At 57.1% G+C, this 10,789-nt stretch overlaps 1 protein-coding gene across 1 annotated transcript in view; it reads left to right on the plus strand.

Annotated features, from left to right (window-relative positions):
• The window catches only part of LOC101664502 (plasmalemma vesicle associated protein), a 15,792-nt gene that overhangs the window by 2,890 nt on the left and 2,113 nt on the right, over positions 1-10,789 (plus strand). Inside the window, exons 2-5 of the mRNA XM_004698127.2 lie at positions 2,335-2,431; positions 2,508-3,214; positions 6,183-6,246; positions 6,406-6,487. Of these exons, the coding sequence (XP_004698184.2) occupies positions 2,335-2,431; positions 2,508-3,214; positions 6,183-6,246; positions 6,406-6,487 (950 nt within the window). The remainder of the gene's footprint in view (positions 1-2,334; positions 2,432-2,507; positions 3,215-6,182; positions 6,247-6,405; positions 6,488-10,789) is intronic.

Below are 10,789 nucleotides of genomic sequence, written 5' to 3' on the forward strand. Positions count from 1 at the left end.
TTCTGACTCATGATCTTCTATCTGGTTTCTGAGACTGTAAATCTTTATCGGAGCAGAGAGACTCATTTGTCTCCCAAGGAGCAGGTGGTGGGTTTGAACCATCCATCTTGTGCTTAGCAGCCCAATGCTTTTCCCAATGAGCCACCCGGGGTAAAGGGCTGTAACAGTGATTTTCAGGGTCTCTGCACCCCAGTCTTGTACACACTCACTGGGAGCCCAGATGGACCAGGGAGCATTTCTCGCCCTGGTGTGGAAGATACGGAGGGTCCTGGCTGTCTCTTGTCACTTGCTCCTGTCGAAACCTCCCCTCACGCCTTTGGGGCCACCCACAGATCTCCCCTCTGTGGCTCACCTGCTGCCATCAGGTGGATTCTGACTCATAGTGATCCCACAGGTCAGGGTAGAATTACCCCTGGGGGCTTCCAAGACCGCCTATCTTTATGGGAGCAGAAAGCCTCATCCTACTTCCTCGGACAGGCCGGTGGTTTTAAACTGCTGACCTTGTGGTTAGCAGCCCAACGCTCAGCCACTAGGCCGCCAGGGCTGGCAACTCCTCTGAGACTCAGACTTGACAACAAAAGGCAGGAGCTATTTCTGTCCCCCGCCCCACCCCGAGCCTCCTGGCCCCCGGGGTTAGCTGCGGAAAGATGCCCAGCTGTGTAAAGACAACCCCGACTCGCTCTGTCTTGACTCAGGTCAATGGAAAACTTTCCGTTGAATAGTTTTTTTTCAACTGCCGCCTTAGTGGGTTCCAGCTGTGAAAATGTTCCCTAAAAAAATAACTTTATTGAGATATTGTCTCTCATGCAGTGTGTGCATTTAAAGTGGCTGTGAGTCCATCTGTTCTAGTTCCAGAGCCTTCTCATCCCCTACCCCCACTAAAGGAAATCCTGTCCCCACTGGCCGTCCATCCCCACCCCGTCCCCCAGGCCCGGGTAACCGATCTGCCTGCTCCCAACACTAGTGGCCTATCGGACACTGTGTGGTCCTTCTCGGTCTGGCTTCCTCCGCTCAGCATCCTATTGCTCTGAGTCAGGTATCCGACCTTCATTCCTTTACTTGCCTAGTAGTACCCCACTGGCTGGACGGACCATTCTCCCCACGGAGCCACCCATGGATGCGGATTTGGGTCGTGTCTACCTTTGGCTGTCCTGAGCATTGCTATAGTAGACATTGGTGCTACAAGTGTTTGGGTGGGCCTACCTTTCCTTTTCTCTTGAGTGTGCATCTACACGTGGAATTGCTGGGTGTCCTGGGGAGCCCTGGTGGCTTAGTGGTGCCGAGCCGGGCTACTAACCACAAGGTCAGCAGTTCAAAACCATCAGCCACTCCCTGGGAGAAGGATGGGTTTCTCTACTGCCATCGAGGGAGTAGACACTCACAGGGGCGGCTCTACCTGTGCTCCAGGCTTGGGGTTGGGGTTTGGGGGGAAGCGCCTGTTCAGGAGAGTCAGGCCGAGATTGTGTTTGTCTCCTTTCCCATCGCAGCAACACAGCTGCTGATTCTTCGAGGGCAGGCTGGGCACGGGGAAGCCTCATCCCATCCACCCTCCACCCTCCCCGTGCCCTTCCGGACTCCATTGGGTTTCTCAGACTACAACTCTTTTTTTTTTTTTTTTTGTGTGAGTGAGTGAATGAGAGTGAGTGAATTAGAGAGTGAGTCAGTGAATGAAAGTGAGTGAGTGAGTGAGAGAGTGAGTGAGAGAGTGAGTGAGAGTGAGTGAGTGAGTGAATGAGTAAAAGAGTGAGTGGTGAGAGAGTGAGTGAGTGAGAGAGTGAGTGAGAGAGTGAGTGAGAGTGAGTGAGTGAGTGAGTGAGTGAGTAAAAGAGTGAGTGGTGAGTGAGTGAGAGAGTGAGTGAGAGAGTGAGTGAGTGAGAGAATGAGTGAGTGAGAGAGTGAGTGAGTGAGTGAGTGAGTGAGAGAGTCGACTACAACTCTTAACGGGAGCGGAAAGCCCCGTATTTCTCCCCAAGGAGCGGCTGGTGGCTTTGACCTGCTGACCTTTCAGATTGATGCCAGCAGATGTCCTCTGATGAGCCTCGGGAGCCGTTCTCCTCTGTCCACCCAGGGTCCCCGCCAATCCAGACCGGCTAAGCCAGGAGCACGCTCCTCAGATAGGACCATTAGCCTAACTGGCCACGTGGGCCAGTGCCGAGCTCAGGAGCCTTCCCAGGGGGACCTCACAGGCCAGCCCTCCGTGCTCGAGAGAGCCCAGTCACCCTAGCACATGGGTGCTCGGCCTGGGGACCCCCAACCCTGGGACTCTGGACGACGGGAGCCCGCCCCGCAGCGACTGGCTGGTGACCTCCCTCCCATGCTCCCTCGCCCTCACAGTCCACCCACCTGGGCCAGCAGCGCTACATGGCCGCCATCATCCTGAGCGAGAAGCAGTGTCAGGAACACCTGAAGAACACCAACAAGAGCTGCGATGGTGAGGAGGGCGGGCGCACCCCCAGCCCCCCCTGCCCCCCCGCCCCTTCCTGGGTCTGAATCTCTTGCCTCCCTAGCTTTGCTGCTCGCCCTGGACCAGAAGGCCAAGACGCTGGAGGCGGAACTGGCCAAGGAGAAGGCCGTGTGCACCAAAGACAAGGAGGCCCTGCAGCTGAGCAAGCGGCTGGCGGAGGAACAGCTGGCCGAGTGCGGGAGGACGCAGGCCCAGCTGCAGCAAGAACGGCGCATCGCGGAGGAGCGGCTGCAGAAGGTGGAAGCCCTCTGCCACCTCTTCGACAAGGATAAGTTCGAGACCACCCTGCGCGACCTCTGGAGGGACTCCATCATCTCGCGAGCCCTGGACAGCCTGGGTTATAACCCCTACATCGGCTCGGAGGTGGCCTCCATCCGCAGGACCTGCGAACACATGCCCACCCTCATGACCACCAAGGTGGCGGAGCTGGCCCACAGCCTGCGCGCCGACATCGACCGCGTGGCCCGCGAGAACGCGGACCTCCAGCGCCAGAAGCTGGAGCTGGAGCGCAGCCTGCAGGCCGCCCAGGAGTCCAAGGAGAAAGCGGTCAAGGAGGCGCAGGCCCGGGAGGCTAAACTCCAAGCCGAGTGCGCCCGGCAGACCCAGCTCGCTCTGGAGGAGAAGGCCACTCTGCGGAAGGAGCGCGAGGGCCTGGCCAAGGAGCTGGAGGAGAGGAAGAAGGAGATTGAGTATCTCAAGATGCAGATGGCCGTCAGCGCCTCGGCCCTGGACACCTGCATCAAGGCCAAGGTGGGCTGGGGCCTCCAGACTCTGGCTGAGTTGGGTGATGGGGATCCGGAACTTCGAGGGGTGGGGTGGAGTTGGCTTTAGGGTTGACTTCCGCGTTGGGTTAGTTAGGACTCGCTCCAGGGTGTCGCTGGTCTTAGCAGTGGGGAGTCGGGATGGGGGACTGACGTTGTGTAGGATTAGGACTGGAGTTGAAGGGAGGGGGGCTGCTGCGGCTACAGCTGGGTGAAGAGGTGATGCCAGCTCGCGATTGCTTTAAGCGGAGAGAGGGAAGGCCCTGGACGAGATGGACTGCCACCGTGGCTGCCCCAACAGGTCCAGGCAAGCATGGGAACGCACGGTCCATTGTACGTAGGGTCGCTGTGGGTCGGAGGCACAGGGCTGGGTTGACGTAGGCATCGGAGGCAGACTTGGAATGGGGTGAGGCCTGGCTGTTGAGGCTAGAGTTGCCTTAGGCTTCCGGGCATGCATGGATGCAGGGCTTTGGGGCTGGCATTAGAACTGGGGTGGAGGGTGGAACGAGGAACCTAATTGAGAGCGAGGAGAAAGGGTTGGGGCTGGGGGTGAGTTGGGGGTGAGAGGCGTCCTATAATTGGTTTCAGGTTAGGGTGAGGGATCCATTTAGGGTTGAGACCAGGTTTCGGATGGGGGTTGGAGTCAGATGTATTTACCCTGACGCTTTGGAGAACATCTGGGTCACCAGGGTTGGTGGCGTCCCAGGGTGTTAACTCATGATGATACTCAATCCTGGGGGTGGCGGGGCTGGGGGAGGCAACACACCAGGCATCTCCATGGTGCCAGGGCCTACACCCCCACTCCAGGCTGCCCTGACCCCTCTGCCCATTAGGATCCTCAAAGCTCTTTCCCTCTTCCCCTCTCCCATGGGTGCAACCCTCTTTTCCGCCCGCCTGCTGCACCCGGCCGACAGGTGACAGGAGGAAGTGGGGATGGCTAGCCACTGCATTGGGTGACTGACGGGTCACACGAATCCCGTGATCTCACTGCCTTGGTGGACTGGCACCACCCTGCCAGGGGTCATGTTTGTGTTGTCCCGTCTGACCAAGTCAGGGGGCATCATATCCCCCTCCTCCTGCCCCCAACCCCCCGGTGGCGATGCCACTGGAGTCAGATTAGGGTGCAGGAAGACACTGGGATTAGGGAGAGGGCTAAAGGAATGGTCGAATCCCTCGGGGAGCACATGGCTAAGCAGGCCATCCAGGAGCTGAAAGCCGGCTGTTCGAGGCTCCTTGGAAGGTGAGTCTGGAAACTGACCCCCCAAAGGTCACAGGCTGGAAACCCCTAGTCTGCCTGCTCACCTGCTCATGGGGTCACCATGAGTTGGCATCAGCCACCACGCGAGTTAGAGAGGCCATTGACCCGTGAGGGGTTCAGCGATTGCGTCATCAGGCTGACCTGACTTTTCGTCAGCCCTGGTGGAGCGGCTGGTGGTTTTGAACGGCTGACCTGGTGGTTCCCGACTTGACCACGGGAGAAAGCATTAGTCTGACACCCACAGGGCCAGTTCTACCGACCCTACAGGGTCTCTGTGGGTCCAAACACACTCGATGGCAGTGAGTTTGGTTTGGTTTGGTGTCTGGAATTGGTTTGGGTGAAGTCAGGGCTCCACCCCTGGTTTCACTGCGCTTCAAGGTGCAGTTAGGTTGGAGTTTGGATAGTGAGAGAAGGGGTAGACGTTGGGTCTGGGTTGCCTATGGGGTGGCAGCCCTGGGGTTGGGTAAAGGATGAATCTAGTACCTTGGTTGCTATGGGACTGGGTTGGGGGCTAGGCCTTGGGGCTGGAGTTGCATCTGGTAGATGTAAGTGGCTGATGGGTTAAGAGGTGATTCGAGATCTGGAGCTGACAGTGAATTTAGAGCCTTGTTGGCCTTAGGATTGACAATGTCGACTTCAGGCTCTTAGGAGAGACAGGCAGTAAACAAGTCATGACCCACGACTAGCCAAGCGCCCACGGTGACTAAGCGTTCACTGCGATCTTGGCAATGCACTAAGCACTTGCTAGAGGACTTAAGAGTTGAGGTTGAGTTGGGTGTAGGGAGGCTGGTGGGTCTAAGGTCAGAGGTGGGCTGAGTTGGGGGGGAATCTGGGTTGAGGCTGAGGGGTGCTGGGATTGGGGTGAGGGTCAGGGCTGGACCTAGAACAGAACCAATGTGGATGTGGGTCTTGGGGTAGGGCTGGGCTGAGCTGGTTTGGGTGACTTGGACGTCTTAGGCATCTTTGGGTTTAAAGTTAGGGCTTCGTGGAACGCCGGCTGTAGGGCTGGGATGGATCTGAGGTTTGTGTTGGGACTAAGAATAGGATTGGGGTAAAAGTCAGATTACAGATCAATCTCTAGTAGAGGCTGAAGCATGATGTGGAAGCGGGGCTTAAAACACTCAGGTGGGCACGTGTAGCCAGAGGTCAGGCCCTTGGGGGTCAGGATTGTCATACTGAGTCTGGGGCAGGGAGCAGGGACATGGCTTGGGTTGGAGGGAGGAGAGCTAAAGACAGGGTCAGGCCAGGTTCTGATTGGGAGTGAGTTGAGGATGGAGCTTGAGTCTACGCGAGGCGTGGTTTTAAATTGGGAGCTGATGTCAGAACTAGAACTGGGTTCAGCCTGGAGGGATTTGGCTCAGGATTTGGGGACGAGTGGCATAGAGGATTCGGGGAGTTGGCTGCAGAGTGGGTTGATTTCAACTTGGGACGGCCCGGCTGGCTGGGTTGGCACCGTTGGCATTGTGGTTCAGGTTGGGTTAGAGCTAAGGTGGGGCTGTGGAGTGGGGTCTCTCCAGTCTCTGAGGGCTGGTGGTGGGCATGGGTGAGTGTACGGCTGTCGTGGGTTGCCCTTCTCTGTGAGGGTCGCTGTCTCTGTCCTGGAAGGCCTCCCACCCAGGTGTGGAGGGGCAGGGGTCTCCGGTGTTTCGAGCTCACGACCCCTACTCCTGAGAACCTCCCTCTACCCTCTTTTCCACAGTCCCAGACGATGTCTGTGGCCTTGCCAAGACCCGTGGGCCCTCTCCCCAACCCCCAGGCCATCGGTAAGTGACAGAGAGTAGAAGGGGGGGGGCGTGGGAGGTGTTCTTTTCCACCCTAAACCCACCCCAGCCATACTCTCCAAGGCTCACAGCCCATCCCCTAGCCTAGGGGCAGGGGCACTGGGATGACAGGTCAGGCTTGACTTTTCTCTCCCTCCACAGACCCAGCTGCCCTGGAGGAATTCAAGAAGAAGATCCTGGAGTCCCAGCGGCCCCCTGCAGGCAATGTGGTAATCCCCTCCAGGTGAGGTCCCCGGGCAGCAAGGGAGGCTGGGCCCCGAGCTGGCCCCACACTTAACTCAAAAAGTCACTGCCAGTGATTTGATGCCAACTCATAACGACCCTCTAGGACAGGGCAGAACTGCCCCTGTGGGCTTCCAAGACTAACTCTTGATGGAAGTAGAAAGCCTCGTCTTTCTCCCAAAGGAGCGGCTGGTGGTTTCAAACTGCTAAGCTTGGAGTTTTAGCAGCCCACTGTGTAACCCCTGCTCCGCTCTCACTGAGTACCAGCTCAGGGACACCGAAGCAAGCAGGACAAATCAGGTTCCATCCTCACAACCCCCCAGATTCGTGGCGAGGTGGAAGTGAGCCGAGGTTACAAAAGCCACCGAGGGCTCACAGAGGCTCTTCCTGTGAGCCCGGCCCGTGCTCAGCCCATCGGACCTTCACAATGCCGATGGGGGAGGACTGTTCACCCCCTTCTCCAGGTGGGGAGACTGAGGCACACAGAGGAGGGTGCTCCGTGTTGCTGTGAATTCAGGGCATTTAGAGGCCGACGAAGAGAAAAGACAGGCATGCCAAGACATGGGCAGCTCCATGCAGGGGACAGTCACTTACAGCAGGGGCTTGCTGCTGCTGCTGCGGCTGCTGTGAGCAGTCATCCAGTCGTGTGCCCACGCCTGGCGACCCCAAGCACAGTGGTCCTGCCCCCCCCACAACCCACTGCAAATCAGATCATCAGGATCCACGGGGTTTTTGTGGATGCTCAGAAGTAGATTGCATGCCTTTCTTCCTAGCCCACCCGGGCTGGTCCATACCGCAGCAACCGCAAGTCTCCTCGGACCGACGGGCAGTGGCTGCCCATGAGGTACATGACTGGGAATTCCACTACGGAATTTTACTGTCCCCAGGATTCTGCTGTCTCTGGCCAGTGCTGGGACGTTTCACGAGGCTTGTAAAGCAGGCTTGAGCTAAGTGGCTGCAGCCCTGCTTGTTGGAATCCTGCATTTTAAAAGGATTGGTTGTACAAACATTCCAATTTGACACTGGCAGGCTTTGAAGGGGGTTGCGGGGAGGCAGATCCTTGGGTCCTGCAAAAGGTGACGCAAAAGGTCCTGCACGTTCCGCTGCTAACTGAGAGGCTGGAAGCCCGAGTCCTCCCAGAGGTGATGTGGAAGAAAGGTCTGGCAACTTACTTCTGGGAGCAAAGCTGGCACCCATGGGTCCCCGTGAGTTGGAGACATTTGCACTCAGCCTGTTGTGTTTTATTTTGTTTTTTTTTGAGATGGGGGGAGGCTAATGGGGCTCTGCTTGCAATGAAGGGGCAGATACCGAGGCTGTAACAGAGGCCCAGGTGATAGTCAAAAGCCCAAGCCCTTTAACGCCAGCTGGGCAGCAAAGGGGTCAGGAGTCAGGAGGGGCCGGCCCCAAGGCTGAGTAGAGAGAACCCTGTCCCCTGCACAAGCAAAGGCCCTGAGACTGCACTGGGAGGGGAGGGTTTGCAGGCCAGCCAGGACAGGGTGCACCTGGAAGGGAAGGGGCCTTTTACATCCCTGCCTTCAGCTTCCACCTGGGTGGACACTTGGGGCCTGAGATCAAGGGCATGGAAAGCCCACCAATGGTAAACAGCTGGGGGGTGGGGACTTCAACGGGGCGAGCCAGGGGTACCTGGCCCCCGCTCAGCTTGTGGCCCTTTGCCAGTGACCCCCACCCAAACCCGAGGCCCGTCATGCCAGGGGCACGCTGTGCGTCATAGGGAAGGTGACTCAGATACCGCCTGAGAACATCCCGTGCTGGGCCTGTTCAGAAGTCCTGGATAGTCGTCTCCTTCAAGGTTACCGCTCAGGGCTCAGGGAGGGGCCGGGATTTAAAACCGGGTCCCAAAAAAATGTGTGCCTTCCATCTGTTTGCCTCCAGATGATTGCCAACCTCACAGTCTCGGGGAGGGAAACCGAGGCACACAGACTTCAAAGGCTTTGCCCTTTAACAACCCAGGTGGCTCCGTGTCCATCTCCACGATGCTGCTTCTTGCAGACTCCCCGAGATGGGGAGCCCATTCCCCTATCGAACTGTCCTCCAGTTCTTTGGGGACTGGCTCTACGTTCAGTTCAACCATACTGCCTCTCACATCTCTTACATACCCCTGGCCATGGGGAGCTCACTCCCTTACAGATCTGTCTTCCAACTCCCTGGTGGGGAAGGGGGACTCCATATTCAGGTCTACTACACTTTCTCTTACATAACCCCCTATGTTGGGGAGCTCACTCTCTTACAAAACTGCCCTCTCACTCTGAATCAGTTCTGCTCAAAGAAGCCCACAGGGAAGGAAGCAAGGGGGTCCAGGAAAGACCCTGCTCCAAACAAACATGACTTTTCTCCACCTTGGCCCCAAGCCCTCACAGTGAGGAAGGAGGGTCTATTAATATCCCCATTTCTCAGAGGAGGAAACTGAGGCCCCAGGGAAGTGACCACTCTGGGGTCACAAGGCGGCTGCCAGTCAGCCTGGGCTCCCAGCCCAGCCCTGTCCGTCCTGCTGAGAACCGGGGAAGCTCTTGACATTGTTTACCCAAGTGAGTCCCCCTGCTGAGAAAACAATGCCCATTCCAGCCTGAGCCCCGCCTGCCTCTCTAAGCAGGGCCACCTCTGGTCCACTGAACTCCAGCTGTGGGTCCCCACCCAGCCCCCCACCCCCACCCCCTACACACCCCCAAGCCACTGCACGGACTCTACCTGCTCCCTCACGCCCTCCCACCCTCTTCAGCCGAGGGCTTGGGTAGGGGTTGTGCCACGACGCCAACCGGGAGCCCCAGCGATTCTGGAACCACACACACACACACACACACACACACACACACACACAGGGAGCAGCAGGGTGGATGTGTATGGGCTCCAAGGTCAAGGTCTGACCCTAGACTCTCAACAGCCACACTGCACATCCATCTGACCAGGGCTTGTCAGAGCCCAGTGCCAGTTCACCTGGCCCTGGCATGGGGAGGGGGTGGGGGGGGACGGCTCACTGCTTTGCCATTTTCCCGGATTCAGGAAAATCTTGTCCAGGGCTTGCTGTGGAAGGAGACAAGACGAGGCGTTCTGCTTCTGTAAGCGTTCCCTCTCGGGAACCCACAGGGCAGTTCTACGCAGTCCTGTAGCTATGGGTCAGCGCCGACTAATGACAGCAAGAGTGTTAGCTAGCCCTGGCCTCTTCCTCTCTGCGCCCTGCAAATCCCCTGTTTGCAAGACTAGAGCCGACCCAGACTCAGTCTCGCCCCTGGCTTGAGGCCCAAGGTGTACTGGTTACGAAGGCCTTTGCTCTTGATGGTCAGGTGTCGGCCGGCATTCCTGGACGTAGTGGGGCTGTGAGTGGTTTGGAGAGAAACTGGTTTCAGGCAGAAATAAACCACCGACATAAAGACAAATGTTAAGTACAGGCAGTTGCCAGGCTGAGGACTTACAAACGTCTGACTTGAGTCCAACCTGTCCCTACAAACCAACCACTGGACACCTGCCATATGGAAAACGGGTGGACACACAATGGTTTGGGGTAACTCGCTGGTGCTACCTTGTGGCGGTCAGGCATTATTATTACTGTATTCTGTTCAAGATGGTGTTGTGTAGCTGGATGTTTCTTTGATGTTTTCTAATGCATAGAAAGATAGGCTCTAAACGGAAGCAACTTTTGGGCTAACTGATGTTAGAGTGTAGGGACCCTGGTGGCATAGTGGGTTATGGGTTAAGCTGCTAACTGCAGGGTCAGCAGTTCGAAACCACCAGACACTCCTCGGGAGAAAGAGGAGACTTTCTACTCCTGTCTCAGAAACTCACAGGGGCAGTTCTCTGGCCTACAGGGTCACTGAGGATCAGGGTCGATTGAGGACAGTGAGTGAGTGACATTAGGTGCAAACTGCAACTGGTTCCAACTGATGTTCGATGTAACGACAGATTTAGGACTAGCATTCGTTTGTAATCTGGACACTGTTGTGAGGATTGGTGCAGGGCTACGTGGTCGGAGTGGGCAAACATCACCAGGGGTTTCCCGAGAGGTTAAAGAAGTGAATTTGGCCCCCCACCTGAGGCTTTGAGCTGGCTCAGGTTCATGAGTGTTATGATTGGGAAGGGAGTTGCCGTGGGTTCTTGCCACTCCCACTGTAACAGTTGAGCAGCCAGAGGTCCCTGGGTTGTGCAAACAGTGCGTGTGCTCAGTTGCTCACAGAGAAAGGTGGGCAGTTTAAGTCCACCCAGAGGTGCCTTGGAAGAAAGGCCTGGTGATCTACGTCCGAAAAAATCAGCCGTCTAAACTCCCTGGGGCCCAGTGCTGCTCTGGCATCCG

This window comes from Echinops telfairi, unplaced genomic scaffold (assembly GCF_000313985.2).
Source record: "Echinops telfairi isolate 266 unplaced genomic scaffold, ASM31398v2 ScPeMD7_7457;HRSCAF=8495, whole genome shotgun sequence".
NCBI classification, from domain to species: Eukaryota; Metazoa; Chordata; class Mammalia; order Afrosoricida; family Tenrecidae; genus Echinops; species Echinops telfairi.